Source organism: Dictyostelium discoideum (assembly GCF_000004695.1).
Source record: "Dictyostelium discoideum AX4 chromosome 2 chromosome, whole genome shotgun sequence".
NCBI classification, from domain to species: Eukaryota; Evosea; class Eumycetozoa; order Dictyosteliales; family Dictyosteliaceae; genus Dictyostelium; species Dictyostelium discoideum.
The window spans coordinates 1,025,531-1,048,361 of record NC_007088.5 but is presented as its reverse complement, the minus strand read 5'-3'; the positions used below and the strand labels follow the sequence as shown (position 1 = coordinate 1,048,361).

General features: G+C 20.2%; 13 protein-coding genes across 13 annotated transcripts; 9 read left to right on the top strand and 4 right to left on the bottom strand.

Annotated features, from left to right (window-relative positions):
- Nucleotides 1-947: 947 nt before the first annotated feature.
- DDB_G0271900 (hypothetical protein) lies at nt 948-4,301 on the top strand (the record flags this gene model as incomplete). The annotated part of the gene is made up of 1 exon (XM_640309.1): nt 948-4,301. The coding sequence occupies one exon, from the start codon at nt 948-950 to the stop codon at nt 4,299-4,301; it is 3,354 nt and encodes a 1,117-aa protein (XP_645401.1).
- A 527-nt stretch (nt 4,302-4,828) lies between these two features.
- Nucleotides 4,829-5,377, top strand: DDB_G0271898 (hypothetical protein; the record flags this gene model as incomplete). Its single annotated transcript, XM_640310.1, has 1 exon — nt 4,829-5,377. One exon carries the CDS (start codon nt 4,829-4,831, stop codon nt 5,375-5,377), a length of 549 nt encoding a protein of 182 aa, XP_645402.1.
- A 1,181-nt stretch (nt 5,378-6,558) lies between these two features.
- DDB_G0271896 (hypothetical protein) lies at nt 6,559-6,933 on the top strand (the record flags this gene model as incomplete). The annotated part of the gene is made up of 2 exons (XM_640311.1): nt 6,559-6,571; nt 6,683-6,933. 2 exons carry the CDS (start codon nt 6,559-6,561, stop codon nt 6,931-6,933), a joined length of 264 nt encoding a protein of 87 aa, XP_645403.1.
- Nucleotides 6,934-8,306: 1,373 nt separating this feature from the next.
- DDB_G0271934 (hypothetical protein) lies at nt 8,307-8,640 on the top strand (the record flags this gene model as incomplete). The annotated part of the gene is made up of 2 exons (XM_640312.1): nt 8,307-8,316; nt 8,420-8,640. 2 exons carry the CDS (start codon nt 8,307-8,309, stop codon nt 8,638-8,640), a joined length of 231 nt encoding a protein of 76 aa, XP_645404.1.
- A 328-nt stretch (nt 8,641-8,968) lies between these two features.
- Nucleotides 8,969-11,140, bottom strand: DDB_G0271894 (hypothetical protein; the record flags this gene model as incomplete). Its single annotated transcript, XM_640313.1, has 2 exons — nt 8,969-10,720; nt 10,826-11,140. The coding sequence occupies 2 exons, from the start codon at nt 11,138-11,140 to the stop codon at nt 8,969-8,971; spliced, it is 2,067 nt and encodes a 688-aa protein (XP_645405.1).
- Nucleotides 11,141-12,442: 1,302 nt separating this feature from the next.
- On the top strand, nt 12,443-13,299 carry DDB_G0271892 (hypothetical protein; the record flags this gene model as incomplete). The annotated part of the gene is made up of 2 exons (XM_640314.1): nt 12,443-12,604; nt 12,778-13,299. 2 exons carry the CDS (start codon nt 12,443-12,445, stop codon nt 13,297-13,299), a joined length of 684 nt encoding a protein of 227 aa, XP_645406.1.
- A 461-nt stretch (nt 13,300-13,760) lies between these two features.
- On the top strand, nt 13,761-14,897 carry DDB_G0271890 (hypothetical protein; the record flags this gene model as incomplete). Its single annotated transcript, XM_640315.1, has 1 exon — nt 13,761-14,897. The coding sequence occupies one exon, from the start codon at nt 13,761-13,763 to the stop codon at nt 14,895-14,897; it is 1,137 nt and encodes a 378-aa protein (XP_645407.1).
- Nucleotides 14,898-15,155: 258 nt separating this feature from the next.
- DDB_G0271888 (hypothetical protein) lies at nt 15,156-15,459 on the bottom strand (the record flags this gene model as incomplete). Its single annotated transcript, XM_640316.1, has 2 exons — nt 15,156-15,367; nt 15,447-15,459. The coding sequence occupies 2 exons, from the start codon at nt 15,457-15,459 to the stop codon at nt 15,156-15,158; spliced, it is 225 nt and encodes a 74-aa protein (XP_645408.1).
- A 948-nt stretch (nt 15,460-16,407) lies between these two features.
- On the bottom strand, nt 16,408-17,799 carry DDB_G0271936 (hypothetical protein; the record flags this gene model as incomplete). The annotated part of the gene is made up of 2 exons (XM_640317.1): nt 16,408-17,177; nt 17,316-17,799. The coding sequence occupies 2 exons, from the start codon at nt 17,797-17,799 to the stop codon at nt 16,408-16,410; spliced, it is 1,254 nt and encodes a 417-aa protein (XP_645409.1).
- A 1,296-nt stretch (nt 17,800-19,095) lies between these two features.
- Nucleotides 19,096-19,401, top strand: DDB_G0271920 (hypothetical protein; the record flags this gene model as incomplete). The annotated part of the gene is made up of 2 exons (XM_640318.1): nt 19,096-19,108; nt 19,202-19,401. The coding sequence occupies 2 exons, from the start codon at nt 19,096-19,098 to the stop codon at nt 19,399-19,401; spliced, it is 213 nt and encodes a 70-aa protein (XP_645410.1).
- Nucleotides 19,402-19,477: 76 nt separating this feature from the next.
- Nucleotides 19,478-19,796, bottom strand: DDB_G0271918 (hypothetical protein; the record flags this gene model as incomplete). The annotated part of the gene is made up of 2 exons (XM_640319.1): nt 19,478-19,659; nt 19,784-19,796. The coding sequence occupies 2 exons, from the start codon at nt 19,794-19,796 to the stop codon at nt 19,478-19,480; spliced, it is 195 nt and encodes a 64-aa protein (XP_645411.1).
- A 549-nt stretch (nt 19,797-20,345) lies between these two features.
- On the top strand, nt 20,346-20,653 carry DDB_G0271930 (hypothetical protein; the record flags this gene model as incomplete). Its single annotated transcript, XM_640320.1, has 2 exons — nt 20,346-20,358; nt 20,475-20,653. The coding sequence occupies 2 exons, from the start codon at nt 20,346-20,348 to the stop codon at nt 20,651-20,653; spliced, it is 192 nt and encodes a 63-aa protein (XP_645412.1).
- Nucleotides 20,654-21,123: 470 nt separating this feature from the next.
- DDB_G0271938 (hypothetical protein) lies at nt 21,124-22,428 on the top strand (the record flags this gene model as incomplete). The annotated part of the gene is made up of 1 exon (XM_640321.1): nt 21,124-22,428. The coding sequence occupies one exon, from the start codon at nt 21,124-21,126 to the stop codon at nt 22,426-22,428; it is 1,305 nt and encodes a 434-aa protein (XP_645413.1).
- Nucleotides 22,429-22,831: the final 403 nt, after the last annotated feature.

Sequence of the window (22,831 nt, the reverse complement as noted above, 5' to 3'; positions counted from 1 at the left end):
ATAAAAAATAAATAAAACGAAATGAAATTTAAAAAAATTAATTAAAATTTCAAAAAATAAATAAAAAATTAAAAAAAAAATAAAAAAAAAAAAATAAATAAAAAAATAAAAAAAAAATATTAAAAAATTAAAAAAAAAAAAAAGGAATCTAATCTTATGGACTTTGAAACTATTGAAAATAAAAAATTAAAAAATTAAAAATTAAAAAATAAAAAATTAAAAAAATAATAATTAAACAAATTAATTATAGTATACTTTAAAGCTATAAATAAAAAATAAAAAAAAAAAAAAAAATTAAAATGTCAAAAAATCATTTCGTGAAAATAATGAAAAAGAGGGGGAGAGAGAGAAATCGAAAAAAAAATTAAAAAATTAAAAAAATTAAAAAAAAAAGGTATTAAAAATTAAAAATTCGCTTGGTGTATTATAAAAAAAAAAGATATATAAACCATAAAAATTCAAGATAAAAATTGGTTTTGGTTTCGCTTTTACATTGTTTTCAGAATTTGCCAGATAGCCTGCTGATTTTTTTTTTTTTTTTAAAAACTTTATTTCGGGCATTAATTTTTTTTTTTTTTTTTTTTTTTTTTTTTTTCAGTTAACTTTTTATTTTTTTTTTTTTTTTTTTTTTTTTTTTTATTTTTTATTTTAATTTTTATTTTTTATTTTTATGAAATTAAACAATAATAAATGTTCAAAATAAGATATATCCATAAATAACTTTTTTTATATCTTATATATATATCTTAGTTATATAATATATATATATATATACAATCACTTTATTATAATAAAAATATAATAAAAAAAATAAAAAATAAAAAATAAAAAAATAACAATAATAAATTAACATTTAAATCTTTTTTATTTTATTTTTTTATAAAAGAGAGATATATGTATATAAAAATAAAATAAAATAAAATAAAAAATAAAAAATAAAAAAAAAAATGAAAATTTTAATTAAAAGAATAGAAATTTTAAAAAAAAGATGGAGAATGTTTTGGAAATCATATTTTATTAGACAAATGATTGTATTTTTACAAGTTATGATTTTAATTTATTTAATTAATAAAGCAGTTACAAAATTTCAAATGTTGGATAATAAGACAACGATTCAAGAATTTCATAATGATGAATGTAAAATCAATCCAACTACAGGTAAAATAAATAATAGTGATTGTTTGAAAACAGGTAATCAATTCAAAAGAGTATTATTTTTTTATAATGATGGTTTAGCTAGAGATTTATCCGATGAATTAATATCAATGTTTAAACAGAGTTCCAACACATTTAGAATTCAAAATGAAGGATTTCCAGCATCATACGCTGTATTCTCGTCGTATGTCACTGGCACACCACCAACCAATTTCATGGGAAACCCAATTCTATCGGATAATCTAATCTATCAATTAACATCCAATGGAATACCAATGGGTTATTTCGGCACGAGAATGCCAGCATACGACGTATTGGAGGAGGGTAAATACTTTGAAAAGGATCAAGTCAATATCGAGTATTTAAAAGAGGGTTCACAACTCTATGAAAACCTATTCAAATGTGCAAAGAATTCACCTGAAAAATGCTCACAACAATTCCTCGATCAAAAGAAAGAGAAAGGTCTAAGTATCTTTTTCTCTGGTGATATAGTAGACGAGAGGAATCATCACACTGGTGATAAATATGATAAAACCACAATATCAATTATAAATGAATGGTTTGGAAATATGAAATATATTAAACAATGGGTTGATGAAAATCCAGAGTATCTATTGGTGATATTCTCTGATCATGGTGGAAAGTTAACATCAGAAACCGCCGCACACGGTGCAAACAATGGTGGCAATGAGGCATTTATGGTGATTTACAATCCTACCATCGACCCCCTCCCATCCAATTTACAAGATAAATTCATTGACCAAGTTGACGTTTGCTCAACCATTTGGCAACATTTCTCTGGCTCTGGCGTATCATTACCTTCGGAAAATATTGGTAAAATTTCACCAACAACCACCGACCCAGAGAGAATCTATTACACCTATAAATTAAATGCAAATCAATTGAATCGATTTGGTAAACGTTGGAATTATAAACTTCGAACTTCAGATTACAACCAAGCCGTTGAAACCATGAATAAGGATATCAATCATTCCATAGAGTTATTCATCCACTATATCAATTCTTTAAAGATACCATTTTTAAATTTAAAAAAGTTTCCAACCACTGAAGTTGTCATGTTTCCAATTACAATTGGTCTATTAGTTGCATCTTTACTCTCAAAACAATATGGAAGTTTTAAAAATTTAAGAATTCAATTTCGTTTACAATTCGCTCATATCCTAATACCATATTTAATTATCACTGGTATAACTGGTTTATTTAGTGGATTTTGGGTACTATATTGGCATGATAATAATGAATCAATTCATATGTTTGTTGCATCACTTTTAACAACTTTAGTAATGCATTATGCACCATCTGCAATTAAAATTGAATATAATAATAATAATTTCACTTTAACACCAAATTTACAATCATCACCATTATCAAATTCTTTACAACCTTCACCATTATTATCATCATTACAACAAAATGATAACAATAATATAAATAATAATAATATAAATAATAATATAAATAATAATAATAATAATAACACTAATAATAGCGGTAATATTAGTGATAATAATAATAATAATATAAACAATAATAATAATAATAATTTAAATGAAAATGAAAATAACCAAGTTGAAATTGGATTAAATTCATCAACATCAAGTACAACATCATCATCATTATCATCATCAACATCAACAATAATTAATAGTATTTCAATTAATAATTTATCATTATTAGAAAATTCAAATTTAAGAAATAGTGGTAATGGAATTGATACAGATTTAACAACACCATTAGCATTTGAATATAAAATACCAAATCAATGGATTATAATTTATTCATTTTATATATTTTTTATGGCAGTAAATGTTTTCCTTTTAACAATACCATTAGAAGATTTATTATTAGTTCATTTTTATAAAGGATCATCAATTATAGCATTCATTTATTTAATGATTGAATTTTATATTCAAATTAAAAGATTAAGAGCACATTATGCAGGTGGTGAAAAAAGTAATATTAAACCAATGAAAGAGTATTTCTATTCGGTTTATTTGAAATTCTTTATTTATACATTGGTGATGGTTGCAATCCACTATTATGACAAGGCTTGGAGAAGTCAAAAGTTCATTCATACAGAGTTGGCGGTATTGGTTTATTTGGTGTTAGGTGTTCATTCGATTTGGTTGCTATTCAGTCCGAGATATTATCAATCAGATTTGTTTTTACCAATTTCAATGTTACTTTACTTTTTATCAAATGATAAAGAAAGATTATATTTAGTTTTATTCGTTATACCACAGTTCTATTGTATAAGCAATGTTTTCTATTATAAATTGTTTAATGTATTTCAACCAATACTTAAACAATATAGAAAAGCATCATCAACTCAATATAAAGATGAATATAAAATCAATAGACTTTGTAAATCAATTTTCAATTATAGTTTAAAAGATATAAATTTCTTTTCAGGTATAACCGACCATTTCTTACCCTTCATAGTTCTATTAATGACTTCAATAGCGTTATCATGTTTCAAATTAATGGATATGAATTTTCAAATTGGTGATGTCGCAATCTATGTCCCTGGTGTTTATGACCCTCCCACTCGTCCAATTTTCTCTGGTTTTGTAATGGGTTTCCATAAATTAGGCTATTTCTTTTTATTAGGTGCATTTTTAATTAAATTATCAAATCCATGTCCACCTGCTTTGGTACCAAAATATTGGTTTTCTCAAAATACTCATAATAGTAATACAAATAATGGTGGTGAAAATATTGGTGATGATCAAGAACGTAGAAGAAAATCTGGTGGTTTTATATTTGGTTATAAATCAAAGAGTAATGCAGATTTTAATAGAATTCAAGAAAGTTTAAATTCTCAAGTTTGGGGTTTTTTAATGTTATTGTTATTATGTTCATTATTCTTTTTCCATTTAGGCTATTATAATTTTATGATAACAAAATCTTTTGTTTTCACTGTAACCATTAGTGTTGTGGTTTTATTTTATGGTGTTTCATTAGTTTGCTCCTCAATTGGAACTTTATTCCAAAATCTTTTCTTTAGATTTATTTTAAAAAAAAGAAATTATATTCATCATAATTTACCAAACATAATTTCACTTGATAATTTCACAAATTCCAATAATAATAATATTCAATATAAAAAAATAAATTATAATTAAAAAATAATAATAATAAACTATAATTTAATAAATTTAATAAAAAATAATAAAGATATTAATTTATTTTTATTTTTATTTTTTTATTTTTTTATTTTTAAATCTGGTAAAAAAAAAAAAAAAAGAAAGGGGGGTATTTTGGTGTGGTTTGGGTAGGTATTTATTTTTTCAAGATAAAAAAAATTATTAAAAGAATTATTTTTTTTTTTTTATAATATAAATAAAATGTGAAGTGGTGTGGTTATTGTTTTAAATTTTCTTTTTTTTTTTTTTTATTTTCAAATACAGATTTAGAAATAACTAAACTAAAAAAAAAAAAAAAAAATTGCTAGTAATTAAATTCTAATAAATTATTTTAAAAAAGATTATTTTTATTTTTTATTTATAAAAAAAAAAATGTAATTTAATTTAACTAAGAATAGATATTAAAATATGATAAATTAAAATTTATAAATAAATAATTTTAAAAAATTTAAGGTTATTATTATTATATATTATTTTTATTATTATTATTTTTATTATTTTAAAAAATGAAATTATCAAATTCAATTTTAATTTTATTTGTATTTTTAAATATTTCAATCGTAAAAGCAGAATATAAATCATTTCTAATTCAAATGGATGGTTGTAACAATATAATGGAAACAAATATTGGTCAATGTACAACAAATAAATGTAATGATACAACTTCATTTAAAATCACTCATGTTTCTGGAAATTTGTATGAACTATATTTATATAAAAATAAATGTGAAACTGGTATAAATTATTCATTTATAAATTGTTCAACAATACCAATTGAAAATCAAAATGGTCAAAATGGTCAAAATTCAATATTACCTCAAATTAATTTAAATGGTATTGAAGCAAATATTAATGATGGTAAAATTTCACTTTCAAAATTAAATTCAAAAATTTATTGCTTTAATGAGATGTCACATTCATCTCATGATGATGATTTTTTACAATTAAATAATTTTAATCATCATGAAACTGATTTATCCTCAAATTCAATTAAACATTCAAAATATAATTTTATAACATTATTCTCATATTTATTGGTTTTATTAATTATTTAATTATTTAATTATTTAAATAATTAATTTAAAAAAAAAAAAAAAAAAAAAAAGAATGTAAAAAAAGAAAAAGAGGTAAAAGGAAAAAGTAAAAATAAATGTGTGTGTGTTTGAAGAATATATTTTTATTAATTATAACAATAGAATTAATAATTAATTTGTAATTTAAAAAAATAAATAAATTAATATACTCTTCCTAAATTAATAATTATTAAATTTAGTAAAAAAAAAACCATTTTACATATTTTTGTAAATTTGTCAATTTAAAGATTTATTTTTTTAGATCAAATTTAAAAATGTCAATAAAATCTATTACCCAGAAATATATCATCATTTTTTTCATAATTTTATTTAATTAAAAAAAAAAAAAAATAAAAAAAATAATTAAATTAAAAAATTGATAAATCAATACCGATAAAAAAAAAAAAAAAAAAAAAACCTAAAAATAAAACTCACACCTTTCCATTAAATTGTATAAATACATTAACTGAAAATAATATTATTTTATGATGGGATAGAAAGTGAGTATAAACAACAATATTAAAAAAAAATACATTTATTTTAAATAAAAAAAGGGGGTATTTTGTGGTAATTGTGGTTTTTGTTATTGATATATTTGTTATAATAATAAAAACAAACCACCAATACCAATAAAAATTATAATTATAATGATGATGATGATGATTAAAAACAAAAACAAAAAAATTAAGTTTTTATTATGTATGTATGTATTTGATGTGTAAAATTAAGAAAAAAAAAAACTAACCCTCTTTATAATGTTAAATATTATTATTTTTTTTTTTTGAAGTAGTATCTCAACTATTCAAAATATTTTGTAAATTATTTGAAAAGTTTCTCAATTGTACTATCTGCTACCTTTTTTATTTTATTGATATATATTTTGTGTGGGTATGTGTATAATAGAGGGTAGTTAAACTCCCCAATTTCAAAACCATCATGAATGAATGACTTTATTTATTTGAATACAATTGTTATTGTTGATAACTATTAAAATTGTATATAAAAAGTAAAAAAAAAAATTTCTATATAAATAGAATGAAAATATTTGTTATTTCATTTCAAAATCAAATCAAAATTAAGTAGTAACTTAAAAAAAAACCTTTATAAAATATATAATTATTTAATTTTATAATATACTCGACAAAAATTTAAAAGAAAAAAAAATGGCAATTTTAGGTAAATATCTTTAGTTTTAATAAAAAATAAAAAAAAAAATTATTATATATATTTTAAAACTTTCAAAATATTAATAAATATTTTTTTCTAAAATTAAAAAAAATATTATAGCATCTATTTGTTCAATTGGTAATATTAAAACAAACTCTTCAAAATTAATAATAAATAATATTTCTTCACAATCATCAAACATGAATTATAATATTATACAATGCAATGGTCCAATGAGTAATAGTAGTGGTTGTGGAAATTCCACAGGACCAATTGTTGGTGGTGTTATTATAAATAGAGGTGCCGTTAGTGGTGTCTTATGTATTGTTGGTGGTGTTGTTAATGGTTTAGTTGGTGGTGGTTGTAATTAAAATCAATATATATAAAAAAAAAAAAAAAATATTATAATATTTATATTAAAATAATAACTATGACTGGTTGTAAATAGAAAATTAAATAAATCATAATTATTAAAATAAAAGAAAGTTTACATTTTTTAAATTATTTTCATATTTAGATTTTATTGTTTTAATTTTGAAAAAAAAAAAATGAAAAAAAAAAAAAAAAAAAAAAAAAAAGAATAAAAAAAAACAATTAATTTTGAATAAATAAATATTCTTTGAAAAAATTTTAAAAACAACCAATATTGTAATTAATTTCAATTCCTTATTAAAATCATGATTTAAATATTTATAAACTGATTTATTTTTACTAGTTTTTATTAATTAGACCCGACCTTTTTGTGTTAATAATTATATATATTTTTTTTTTTTTTTAATTTCTATACAAACTGGAAAATTAATTTTTTTATTTCTACCCAAAAAGCAATAATATTATTTTTATTTAAAATACTTTTTGGGATGTTACTAATTATTTTAATAAATTTTCTTAAATTATTTTAAAAGAAATATAAACTATAAAAACCTTTCTCTATAATTTTAGTTAAAAAAAAGATTCAAAATGTTTAAAAAATAAAACTAAACATAAAAATTATTTATTAAACTACCAACAATACTCAAAATTGGGGTGAATAAAAGTACATTTAGTCATCTTTAAAAAATTAAAATAAAATTTTTAATAATTAAAATTCTTCAGTAAATTTTAATATTTTTATTTAATATATATTTATAAACTTAATAACTAAATAAACTATACATTTCATTTATTTTTTTCATCAATTTTTTTTTTTTTGGGGGTGAGTTGATTATTTTATTAATTAAACACCAAAGTGTGTTAAAAACGCTCAGTAACTATCATTTATTAAAAAAAATTAGCATAATTTGTGACATGTTATAGCGGTGGGGGTTAAATTATTGTTTAATATTCTTCATGTTTATCTGGTTTTTTTCTATTTATAATTATTTATTTTATATTTATTTTTATTCTTCTAAATGATAATAGAAACAAACAATAACTCCCCCACTTTCATTTTACTATCATATTATTAATTGTAATTTTTGTTTTTGAACAAATATTTGGAAAATTGCTCATATGATAAAAACTTGTAATTTAATAAAACGTTAAAATCTAATATTTTTTTTTTGTTTTGGTAAATTACAATTTCCATATTCAATTAATTTTTATTAATTTATTTTAAATTTTAAAAAAACATACGTTCATTTTTTGATATAAATAGTCTGAAATTTTAAATTCAATTTCACTCAAAAACAAACAATTAATAATCAAATTCCAAGTTTTTTTTAAAAAAAAAAAAAAAAAAAAAGAAAACTAATTAAAATCTAAAATGTTATTTGGTATGTTTTTTTTTTAAAAAAAACTATCTTTTAAAAATAACTAAATACTTACAATTTCCTTTTATCTTATTTTTTTTTTTTTTTTTTTTTTTAAAAAATACAGAATCAATCTCAACTCTTAGTAATTTAAAATCTGCTTCAAAATCATCAATGATTGCTTCAACTGGTTCCACTTCATCAAAAAGTTCAAATAGTATTCAATGCTATACTGGTTGTGTTGGTGGTGGTATTTTCCCAATTAGACAAACTTCAATTAACATTGATATTAATATATCAATTTCTCGTGGTTGTGGCTCTTGTGGTGGTTGTGCATGTAGATATTAAAAAAAAAAAAAAAAAAATAACATTTAAAAATATTAAATTAGTAACACATTATAAAACTTTGTAAATAAAAAATATTAATTTTAAAATGAAAATAGTTTTTTTTTTTTTTTTTTTTTTTTTTTAGGGATAATTATTTTTTTTATTTTTATTATGTTAATATTAATATATATTATTATTATTATTATTATTATAATTTTTATTTTAATTTTTCTTATGAATGTATAAGATTAATTAATTATTTATATTGGTTTTTTTTTTTTTTTTATTTCTTTTATTTTTATTTTTTTATTTTTATTTTTATTTTTATTTTTTTTTATTTTTTTTTTTTTTAAGCTGAAGTAATCATTCTAACACCACCAAGATCACCAACTGTAACTGGAATCATTGAAGGATCACCATCATCACGGTCTTTAATACAAGATACGAAACAAAAGTTTAAGTCAATCTTTAATTCTTGAGAGATCTTTTGAACAGTGGAAGCATTGAATTCAGCGTTGACACGAATGAGATCTAATCTAATCTTTGGATAACATTTATCTAAGAATTCCATAGTTGAAGAGAAAGAATCGGTTGATTCTTCTTCATTACAACAATGTACGACTCTAACCCAATTGGTTTGTTCATTATCACGAATGTAAAGGATGGCTTTATTCAAATAGGCTGGATCATCCTTTGAAGCAAAGAAGACAACTGGTTGAGAGTTAATCTTTTTAATGACATCACCAATCCAACGAGCAACACGATCACGACCAGCACCACTTAGAATGATTTGAGTGAAGAAAAGGAATAACTTGAGAATACGTGCACGAATAAACATTAACATGATAATGAAAATGGTAACACCAAAGTAAATACCAAAGTAGTAAACGATTGAATCATCCTTGATAATATTTGAAATTAAACCAAGAATAACGGAAAACAATGCAATCAATACGCCAATCCATGGTGACTTAATATCTCTACGAAGTGAGGAACGTTTATATTTCAACAACATATTACCAATGGCAAACAATGACATTACACCCAAGAAAGCACATGTATAAACACCGGCCAATGTAGTGGTATCACCATCGACCAACATGTAAAGTGAAGAGCAAATCACAAAGAAGAGAACAATGATCCAATGGGTTGTTTTTCTACATGGATTAGTTTGAATTAAGAATTGAGGTAAAACACGATCCAAAGCCATACGACGAACCAAACCAATGACACCAACATAACTTGTGATAACTGAACCTGATAAAACCAACACAGCATCGATACCAACCCATTTCTCGAACCATGCACCAAATGCCTTGCCTGCAACCTTTGCTAAAATACCACCAGATGTATCGGAGGCGATCTCGCAAGCTGGGATGAAACAAAGATTTAAAAACCCAATTAATGGATTGAAAATCGATACGATAAACCACATGTTTCTAAGTGTTTTTGGGAAAACTCCTGGTTCTTGTTGTTCGATGAAATTGGAACTTGTTTCAAAACCAGTCACACCCAACATTGCAGCACCAAAACCAAAGTAAATTGCCTCTGCGAAATTCTTTCCAAAATAATATGGTGTTGGTGTACCCACTGGACAATTTCCTTCTGGATTATACCAATTGTCACGAATGATTTGGAATGTGCTTTCACGTTGAATGAAAAACAATACGAAACCACCAATTACAAACATTGCCAATGTTAACATATGAAGTGCGAAAATACCAAAGGCTACCACTGCACTCTCACTGATACCAATTAAATTTAATGCTGCAAATCCACCCAATAATATAATAGTTGCCCAATAAACATCACATCCCTCCCATAACACCTTTAAATATGACATGGCACTTGATGCACTAACTACCGCTGTTGCCATATATGAAATCATTGTTAATGCTGCAGCCAAAGCTGCTACTTGTTTGGTTGTTGTATTCAAAAGTACATTATATGCACCACCATTCAATGGTAATGCACTACCAACTTCACCATAAACTTTTCTAAATAAATAAAGTACAATACAAACTAAAATCAATGATACTGGTGCATATTTTCCTGCTGCTGCTGTACATAATGATGATGTATAAAAAATTGAACTTGTAATCTAAAAAAATAAAAATAAAATAAAAAAAGATAATTTAAAAAATTAGTTTTTTTTTTTTTTTTTTTTTTTTTTTTTCTTCTTTTTTTTTAAATAGTGATAAATTACATCGTTACCACAAATTGCTGTTGAAAATAATTGACCAATTTTATGTTCATCAGAACCATCTAAAACTTTTTTATTTTCAACTTCACCTGTTAAAACCATTTTAGCCTCTGTTCCTACTAATACATCATTATTTTCACCAATATAATCTGAACCTTTATGTTGAAGTACATTATCCAATGGGTATGAATTTGAACTACCATTAATATTTAATGTTGAAATACTACCACTACCTGGATACATAAAACTATATGGATCTGATTTTCCTCCTCCTCCTCCACCAACCAATGGTTGGGTTTCTTCTGGTGATCTACCCATTTATATTTATATTTATATATATATATGTATTATTTATTTATTTTTATTTATTTATTAATTTATATATATATGTATTTGTGTATTGTTTATTTTATTCAAAAAGATCTTATTTTTTTTGAGAAGTATCTTTTTTTTTTGAGATTTATTAATAGTCTTATCTCGATTTTTTTTATTTTTGTGTGTAAAATTACAAAAATTAAAAATAAATTAAAATAAAAAAGAAAAAAAAAAAGTTAAAATTTTCAATTTAAAAATTATTTTTATTTTTTTTTTTTCTTTGTTTTTATTTTTATTCTATTTTTTATTTTTTTTCTTTAAATATGAATACACAATAATATTATAGAAAATTCTGTTTTGAAAAAAAAAAAAAAAGAAAAAAAAAAAGGATTTTTGGGAAACTAACGAATTGAAAAAAAAAAAAAAAAAAAAAAAATAAAAATAAAAATAAATTTAAAAATAAAAAAAAAACCAAATAAAAACGAAAAATTCAAAAAAAAATCTTTTTGTCTTAAGCATTTCCGAATCCTGGTAAAATCATGATATATTTAGATTCCTAAATAAAAAAAAAATAAAATAAATAAATAAATAAAAAAAAATACATAATTAAAAAAAAGAAAAAAAAAAAAAAAATTATTTAAATTTATATTTAACTTGAAAAAACAAAATAAAAAAAAAAATAATATTTAATAAAGGGATGTTCATATGCCCACCAATAACACAAAATTTTCATCAACAAAAAAAAAAATAAAAAAAAAAAATATAATTTTACTTTGAAAAATAAAAATTATCAACCAGGATTAAAAAAAAAAAAGATAATTTCATACATCATAATAATCTTTTTTTTATTTATTTCCTTTTGTGAGCATTAAATTAAAATAAAAAAATAATAAAAAAAAAAAAAAAAAAAAAAAAAAAAGATACCATCCACTAAAAAAAAAAAAAAATGATATTAAAAAAAAAAAATTTTATTATAACAATAATTTTAGTTGTGGAACAATGTTCCCTTCATGAATTAAATTATTAAAATTAAAAAAAAACAATTTTTAAGTGTCCTCTAATATTCTTTTCATTTTTTAGATATTAAAAATTGTTGTAAATTAATTTAATATTCTAGAACATTTTTTTTTTTTTTTTTCAAATTTTTTTTTTTTATTTTTTTACTTTTTTAATTTTTTTACACCCTAACACTATAAATTAAAATTTTTTTAATCCAATTTATCAATTAACAAATCAAAATAAATAAATAAATAAATAAATATCCCTTAAAAAAAAAAGTAAAAAATTAAAAACTTTATAAAAATAATGTCTCATTTAACTCCAAAACCAAACGTTTTAAATGTATATGGAGCAGGAACACCAAACTTTGTAAAAGTTCAAATTTTATTAGAAGAAAAAAACATTCCTCATGTTTACCATAAAATTGATTTTTCAAAAAATGAACAATTTGATCCAGAATTTTTAAAGGTAAATAATAATAATAATAATAATAATAATAATAATAATAATAATAATAATAATAATAATAATAATAATAATAATAATAATAATAAAAAAAAAAAAAAAAAAAAAAAAAAAAAAAAATATTAATTTTAATTTTAATTTTATTTTTATATTTTTTTTTTTTTTATATTTAAAAGTTTTCACCAAATAATAAAATTCCAGCAATTGTCGATAATACAGTTGAACCAAATGGTATTAGTGTATTTGAAAGTGCAGCAATTTTAATGTACTTATCTGAAAAACATCAATTCACCGATCTTTATGCAGATTTTAAAACTGACCCAGCATTACATGCCAAACATTTAGAATTTTTATTCTTCCAAATGAGTGGTGTTGGCCCAATGACAGGTCAATTAGGTTGGTTCCTTCGTCAACCAGAACCAAAGAATACTCAAGCAATTGAAAGATATTCTGAAGAAGTTAAAAGATTATATAGAGTTTTAGATAAAATACTCTCAACTAATACTTGGGTAGCCGGTGAACAATATAGTATTGCTGATATCAGTCTTTTAGGTTGGGCTTTATATTTCTTAAAAGGTTATTATGATGATCATATCACCAGAGAACAATTCCCAAATGTTTATCGTTGGTTAGATTTAGCTGCTAAAAGACCAGCAATCATTAAAGTTTTAGAAACAATTCAACCAAAACAAAAATAAAAAATTAATTTACCTTTTTTTTTTTCTTATTTATATTATAAATTATATATAAAAATAGGAATTAATAAAAAAAAAAAAAAAAAAAAGATATTTTTAAATTTTTTGAAAAAAAAAAAAAAAAAAGGGGTGAAATTGCGCAATCATTTTTTTTTTTTTTTTTGAAAATTTGGTGCGCGTGGTTTCAAAGGGCAATGTCCTTTTTGACAATTGTTTATATTATTTTATTTTATTTTTTTTTTTTTTTTTTTTGAAAACAGACGTCTTGACCTACTAAATTTATCTACTTAATTTTTTTAATTTTTTTTTAATTTTTTTTTTATTTTATTTTATTTTTTTTTTTTTTTTCATTTTTTTAAACAAAGTAAAATATTTTTTTTTTTTTCATTTTTTTTATTTTTTGTAAAAACATATTTAGAAAAAATATTTTTCACTTTTCTTTTTTTTTTTTTTTTTTTTTTATGATGGTCACAACAAATAATAATAATAATAAAAATAATAAAATAAAAACAATTAATAATGATAAATTAAAAAGTAAATCAACAACAAAAATAAAAAGTAAATCAAAATGTTTAAATAAATTTATAATATATACATCAATTAGTATATTAATAATTTCAATAATTATTTCTATTGGATTCATTGGATTTACATCACATTCATTATTATATTTTCCATGGTTGAGAACACAACATAAACCAAATATTGGTGATCCAAAGACAAAATTTGGAATTGATTTTCAAGATATAGAATTTCCAAGTTTTGATGGTGAAAATAATAATAATAATAATAGTAGTATGAAAATTAGGGGATGGTGGATACCAGCATCAAAAGAAAATTGTAAACAATTATGTGTAATCTCAATTCATGGTAGTGGTAGAGACCGTTATGAATGGATAAACCATACTAAATTATTCCATGATGAGGGTATATCAATATTAAACTACGATTCAATTGATGGTGTTGGTAAATCTGATAGCGCAAATCGCGGTGTGGGCTACAGTTATAGGGAGCATAAAGACGTTCGTTCCGCTATTAGATTATTGAAAACCACTGAACCCTATAATAAAATCTGCAAGAAATTATTGCTCACCGGTATGTCATTGGGTGGTGGCAGCGTGATTATTGCAGCTGCAAAAGACAGACATTTAATCGACGGTGTAATTGCAGAGAGTCCATATGCCTTGGCCTCTTCCGCTTGGAGACATAACATATTTAGATTCTTGGGCGCTGGAATCAGTTCATTCTTTCCATTCATTAAATCACCATATGACCAATTATTACCAAAGAATCCACCAGAGATCATTGTTGACACGATTTTAAAACTCACTGAATATCGTATCATCTCCACTACTATCAATGTTAGCAAAGATGATACACCACTAAATTATGTAGATAAAATATCACCAAAACCAATACTTTTCATTCATGCAACTCATGATCCAGTTGTACCCTATAGTCAATCAGTTTTACTATATGAAAAAGCAAATCATCCAAAAGAATTATGGACTGTTCATAATAAAACTCATCAAACTGCTTTTCATTCAACTTCAATCGATCAATATAAAGATAAATTAAGAAATTTTATAAAACAATTATAAAATTAATTAATATCAAAAAATAAAAAATAAAATTAAATTAAATAAAAAAAAAAAAAAAAAAAAAAAAAAAAAATCCAATTATCTTTTTATTTTTTTTTAAATATATATATATTTTTTTTTTCTCTTATTGTACTAGAAAACATTAAAACTACACTTTTTTTTATTTAAATAAATATTTTTTTTAAAAATAATTTAAGATGTTGTTACAATTTTTTTTTTTTTTTTTTGGTGACTTTGTAAACTATTTCAGATTTGTTTTTACCATGGATTATCAAGAAGTTTAAAACTTTCAGTAATCACAGTTGAGTTTACTGAAGCAATAAGGTAGTTTGAATTTTGGAATGATGATGATCCACCAAATGAGCTTGATAATATTGAATTACCATTTAAATTTGGAGATGTTGATAGAAAATGATTTTGATTATTTTTTACATTAAGTGAATTGGTAGTACCAAAAGATGAAAATGATCCTTTATTTTTATAATTTTTTAAAATTTTAGAAAAAATTTATTTTAAAGATATAAAAAAAAAAAAAAAAATTTTACTTACCACTTATTGTCATTCTTTATTATTTTATTTTATTTAATGTTTTAAAAATTGAATTTTGTTTTTAAAAAATAATAAAATTTTTTTAAACTTATTTATATAAAATTTTTTTTTATTTTATAATTAAAAACAATATATTTATATATTTATATATATTTAATTTTATTATTTTTAATTTTTTTTTATTTTTTTTATTTTTTTTATTTTTTCTATATAAATAATTTTAATAAGAATTAATCTTTAATCTAAAATGTTTATAGTTTTTTTTACACTAGTTTTGGTTAATCAAGTTTATGTAAAATATTTAATGACACTATATATAATTAAGTTGTTTTTATTTTTTTTTAAATTTTTTTTTTTTTACAAGCAATTTATATTTTTAATTTTTTAAATGGCTTGTGGTGTAACATATTTTAATTTTTTTTTATATATTTTTTATCATCTTAATAGATGAAGATACATTAGAATATAAAACGATAAAAAAAAATCTAAAAAAAAAATAAACTAAAATGTTTTTTATCAACTATCATAGTATTTTGAAAAAAAAAAAAAAAAGAAATTTAATAAAAAAAAAAAATAATTAAACAATTGAATTATAAAATTGTTTATATCAGGAAAAAATAAACACAATAAAATATCATCGAGTATTTTTTAAAAAATAATTGTGTTTTGCACACCTGAATAATATTTTTGGTTTATCCACAATTTTTTTTTATTTTAAAGAAGTTTTTTTCTTCTTGCCCACACTTTTTTTTTTTTTTTATTGGATTATAATCCTATTAATTTAGAAAATATTTAACTGAAATTCATTATTGATTTAAATAAATTCTAGAAGTAATTTAATTCAATAAAAAAATAATATAATGATTAATTTTTTAAATATACAATTTTTATTTTATTTTTTTTATTTTATTTTTTTTTATATTTTTTTTTTTACATTTTTTTATTTTAATAATACATATTATTATTCTTTTTCGATACAAATTGAAATATTATTATCTTTTGAATTGGTTTCTAAATCTTTCATTTCTATTGAACTATTATTAATTGATTCATCAATAGGAGGAGTTTTTGTTTTTAAATGATCAATTTGAATACTTGTTGAGAAAGAATTTGAAGATTGTGATTGTGAAGCATTATCAGCAGATTTTAAAGATGAACCTTTTGAAGCAGATTTTGAATCACTTCTCATTCTAACTGCTATTGAAAGTGAAGATTTATCATCAGTTGCTAATTCCATCATTCTAAATTGATAAAATGCTAAAATTCCAGTTGCCAAAACAATTGGTACATGAAATCCAAAATCAATTGCAATTGTATTTTTCATACTTGGTTTAGTTTTTACATGTACCATTGGATGAATATATTGAATTATAAATAAAAATGTAATTGCAAGGGAAGAAACTATTGAAACTTTTCTTCCGGGTGATGGAGGTAAAAGTAAAATCGTTCTAGTAACGGCATATGCAAATGCAAAACCAACTGCTGCAACTGCTGAATTTACAATATGAAATGTTACATAAAAGAATCTTTGATATCTTTCTAATTTATCTGTAAGTGGATCAAAATGAAATGCAACAGGTATTGCTATTGCTAAAACTATAATTGCAATCACAATTGAATGATAATGATAATTCTTATACCATTCTTGTTTTAATGGATCAACTTCTTCCTTTCCACTTGCTACCATTCTTTTCCTCATAATTGCAACATCTCTCATTAATTGAATTAAATCTTGGAAAAAAAAAAAAAAAAAAAAAAAAAAAAAAAATTAATTAATATTTAATTTTTAAAATTTTGGAAAAAAAAGAGGGGTAGTATGAAAAACCCCTGTCCCCTCATTTTTTTAATTAATATTAATAATTTATTTACCATATTGAAAATATGCTAAAGTACTTGAACAAAATGTAAGTGTCCAATGGAAAGTAGTTTCCATTGTTATATAATTATCAATTGGTGATCTACCAGTTGTTAAAATTAAGAAATGAGAAGTTGAATGTGGCCACCAAGTTACACAAAAGTAACTAATGGCAGCCCAACACCATATCATTCTTTTTCTTAACATTTTATTTTTAATTTTAAAAACTCTAAATCCTAATGATACAAAAAATCCAATACCAAGTCCGAATAACCCAGTTTCAAAAATACTTAATATTATAAATGCTGCACTCTCTCTATTTGTACGAACCATTTTAAAATTATTTTCATTTGTAAAAATATCATCACTTTTATTTCTATAATCTTCGACCAATGTTCTGTCAATCGAGAATGCAACAGCCCAAGCAATTAAACCTAAAACTAAAATTTGAACTCTTAATTTTAAAAAAAATTTTATAATTATTTTTAACAATTCCATTTTTGGTTTTTGTTGATGGATTTTTTTTTTTTTTTTTTTTTTTTTTTTACACAATTTTTATTTTTTTTTATTTTTTTTTATTTTTTTATTTTTTTTCTGTTTCAGGGGCTTGTACCAAATAATTTTTATTTTTTTTTTTATTCACAGTTTTTAATTTTTTTTTTTTTTTTTTTTTTTTTTTTTTTTTTTTTTTTTATTGTTTTTTATTTTTTTTTTAATTGTTTTTATTTTTTTTTTTTTAGATTTTTTTTTTTTTTCGTAATATGTTGCAATCAATTTACTTTTTTAAAAAAAAATATCTAACTTTTTACATTTTATTTTATATGCAGGTGTTCCGGAAATCTTAAAGAAAATTTATTTAATAAGATCCACCTAAAATTTTAAAAAAAAAAATAAAAAAAAAAATAAAAAAAAATAAAAAAACTGATTCCAGGATCCAAACGTTTGATTGTAGTGAAAAACAGTTTGTTTTTTTTTTTTTTTTTATTTCAAAAATAGAAACTTTTTAGATTAAAATATCTACTTGAAAAAAAAAAAAAGAAAAATAAAAAAATAAAAAATTAATTTATTTTAACTAGTATATCTCAAAATTTTTTTTTTTTTGAGTGTTTCCTTTCACCTTTTTTTGGTAATTTCAATAGTATTAATGTTTTTTTTTTTTTTGGTATTTGAAGGTTTAAAATTTTGGTGTTTTTAATTGAAAATAAAAATTTTTTAATCTACTAATTTGGTACACATTTGCTACTGTCCGAAATGCTTAAAATGTTAATGATTCTTTATTTGGTAAATAAAGTTTCAAATTAAAATATCTTTAAAACCATCATATTTTCGCTTTTTTTTTAATTAATTACATTTTTGGAGAACACCTATATTTGTATTAATAAAAAAAAAAAAACCAAATTTTATTTTTTTTTATTTTTTTTTTTTATTTTTTTTTTATTTATTTTATTTTTTATTTTTTTAAGAAACGTAGGCTAGGTGGTTTAAATTTGAAAAGGAAATAATAATTTATTAATAAATCAACAAAAAATATATTATGTAGTATTTGTTATTTTTTTAATTTTTATACAAAAAATAATTAATTAATTAATAAATTTATTAAAATCTTAAATTCTTAAAGTATGATTCCTTTTACAATTTGCAAACAAGTAAATTAATCTAAATACTTTACTCTATAAATAGAGTTAATAACAGAATAAAAAAAAAAAAAAAATTTAAAAAAAAAAAAAACAACTTGTTTAATTAATAAATTAATTTAATAAATTTAAAACTTTAAAACTATAAATATTTATAAAAATGACAATAATTAGTAGGTTAAATAAATAAAAAAAACCACATTATTATTATTTAATAAAATAAAATAAACTAATATTTTTTTTTTTTTTTTTTTAAAAAATAATAGACTCAATTTCTTCATTAGGAAAAATCACAAATAAAAATAAAAGTCAAAATAATTTAAATAGCATAAACAATTCAATCAATCCTCCAAATAATATTCAAGGGTCAAACGAAAAAACAGGATTGGTTAGTGGTTTATTAGAATTAGTTGGTGGGGTTGTTTTAATACTTGGTCTTGTTGTTGGTGCTACATTAGGGTTGTAAAAAGAATTTTTAAAAATAAATTAATACAGTTTTATTTTTATTATTTTAATTTTTTTTTAATCATTTTTTTTTTTTTTTAAAAAATTAAATTAAAATCAATTAATGGATTTACAACTATATGGGAATCTAATATTTGACCCCTTGATTTTGATATTTTTTGATTATTTGTATACATAATAACTATACTATCATTTTCATTATTAATTTTAATAAAATTAGTTTTTGATATTGATTTATCTGCAATTATTGATATTGATTCTATAAAATATAAAAAATATTTAAAAATTATAATTCAAAACACAGAATTTTGTTAGAAAATAATTTTTATAAATATTGAATGGGATTTGTTTTAAATTAATTAATTATTCTATAATTTACATACTAATAATTGTCATTTTTAAAATCTAATAGTTTTTATAATTTTAATAATTAATAATGTAATTTTATATATGTGAAAAAATAATTTAAATAGTACACCTCCCACACACCCAATTTATACTTTTTTTTATTATTAAAAATATTGAAAAAAAAGAATTGTAACTTTTTTTATATTAAACCCACTATTAATTATATTTTAAAATCCCAATCCAATTCGATTTTACAATCATTTTTTAATTATATTATTTCGTATGACTAATTTTAATTATTATTTATTTCCTATAATTTAATTTTTTATTTTTTTTTTCTTATTTTTGGTGTGTATAAATGATTTTATTAAAAATTTTATTTTTAAATTAAAATCTTAAATTTTATTGGCCCATTCAATAAAATTCAAAAAAAATTTGTAAATTATTACTAAAACAATATATTTAAAAAAAAAAAATAAAAATGAAAAAAAAAAAAAAAAACAATCTATAAAAAGGAGAAAAAAAAAATTAATAATATAAAATAACAAATCAAACAATTAACTAAATCCTAAAACAAATTAAAAAACATAAATCAAAATGTCAATCATTAGTATGTGTTTGGTTTTATTTAAATTTAAATTTATTTTTGTCAATTTTTTAAAATACTAATACTAAAATATATTTTTTTTTTTTTTTTTTTTTTTTAAAATTTATAAAATAAAATAGAATCAATTTTATCAATTTCAAATAATCAATCATTAAAAAGACAACAAAGAATTAATAATGAAGTTGTTCCAACCACAAACTCATTTACTCAACAACAAAATGCTGGATTGTTGGGAGGTGAATTAATTCAAACACAACTCAGTATTAACCCTTTACTTGATTTAGTTGTATTTCTTTAAGGAGAACAATCATACCCCCAATGAATTTTAAAATTTCTATTTTCCTTTTTTTTATAAAAAAAAAAAAATCATTAAAATTTTAAAAAAATTATTAATATTACTTAAATAAACAAATATCATTAATTAAACAATTTATTATAATCTTATTTTTAATATTAATATATATATATATATATATATATATATATCTATATATATATTAATTATTTTGAGAAAAGGTTTTTGTTCAAATGCCATTGAATGATAATTTCTATTTTAGTATGTAAAAATTGATTACTTTAAAATAAATTAACCCTTAACACTTTTTTATTTTTTAATTTTTTAATTTTTTTTTGTAATTTTATTAATTTTTATTTTCTTTTTTTTTTTTTTTTATTTTCAATATTTAACATATGCTTACACACCAATATATTTATATATATATTTATTTATATATACTTATTGTATTTATTTATTTATTTTCATAATAAATGTCAAATAAAAATAATGTTAATAATAAAAATTATTTTAAAAATTTTTATTTTAAAAATAATAATAAATGTTTTCAACATGAAAATAAAGATATTATAGCAATATGTTCTCAATGTATGAATACACCAGTTTGTTTAGAATGTGCAACTAATAAATTATTTCATCAAGGTCATATACTTGAAACAATTAATAAAGATACAATAACACCAATAATTAATGAATTTAAAGATATAATAAAACCACAACTAATACAATATTCAAATAAAAGTCAAGAGTTTTTAAATAATTTGGATATTAAATTCAAAGAATTATCATCAACTCATAAAACTAATATAACTTTAATTAATAAAGAATTTAAACAATTACATTTAATTTTACAAATAATTGAAAATGATCTAATTAAACAATTAGAAACAAACTTTGATGAAAATCTTCAAACAAATACAATTATAAAATCATTCATTGAAAATAATTTAAAAATAATTTTAAAAACTTGTGAAATAATTGATAATAAAAATAATAATAATAATGATGATGAATATCAATTAATACAAATAATAAAAACATATTATCACTTTAAAAAACAATTAAATAATAATAATCATATCAATAATATTAATAATAATAGTTGTATTGGTGAAATTAATTTTTCAAAATTTAATAATAAAATTGTGTCAATAAAAAAGGAATCTTCAGAAATAATTAAAGAATGTTTAAATTCAATAATAACACTAATTCCAAATGATAATTATAATTGTAAAGAAAATGAAGAATTATTAGTTAAGGATATTAATACATCACAATTAATCAGACCAATTCAACCATCATATAAACCTCATTTTACTCAAACTAAACCATTTATAGAAAAATTAAATATTAATAATATTAATAATAATAATAATAATAATTTTAAGTATTTTAATTATTTACCAAACCAAAATATTATTATAAATAATGAAAATGAAAAATTTAATATGAAACAAAGTCAATTTGGTATATATAATGAAAAGAAATCAATGGTATATCAAGATGGAGTAAATATACCAAACGATATTGAATTTATAACAATTGGTGAAGGACAACATTTACCAGATAAAATACCAATTAATTGTAAATGGATTTTATTACCTGATGGATTTAATGAATCGCTACAATCTTTACCTTCAACTGTTGAAAATTTATGTATATATAATTTAAAATCAATTCCTAATTATGCTTTAATTCCAAAATCAATTAAAAGTATACATTTTTATGATGAATTTAATAATTCACAACAAAGACAATTAAATCTTAATAAAAAATAGAATAAACAATAAAAATAATAATAATAATAATAATAATAATAATAATAATAATAATAATAATAAATAATAATTTTATAATATGTAACCCCTTAATCCTATTTTTAAACTATGATTGTTATTATAATGGCGATCACCACTTGATGTTCTAAAATTGTAACTTTAACACTGTGTTCAACTTTACCCCACTCACCACAATACTTCTAAAAATAATCTAAACAGTTTTTTTTTTTTTTTTTTGGAATATTTTTTAGAGAGTGTTTTTTGTTTTTATTATAATAAATTGTTAAAAAAAAATAATAATAAATAATTATTATAATATTTAATTAAAAAAAAAATTTTTTAAAAAAAAAACAATATAAACTATTTATTCATTTCAATTTTTTTTTTTTTTTTTTTTTTTAAA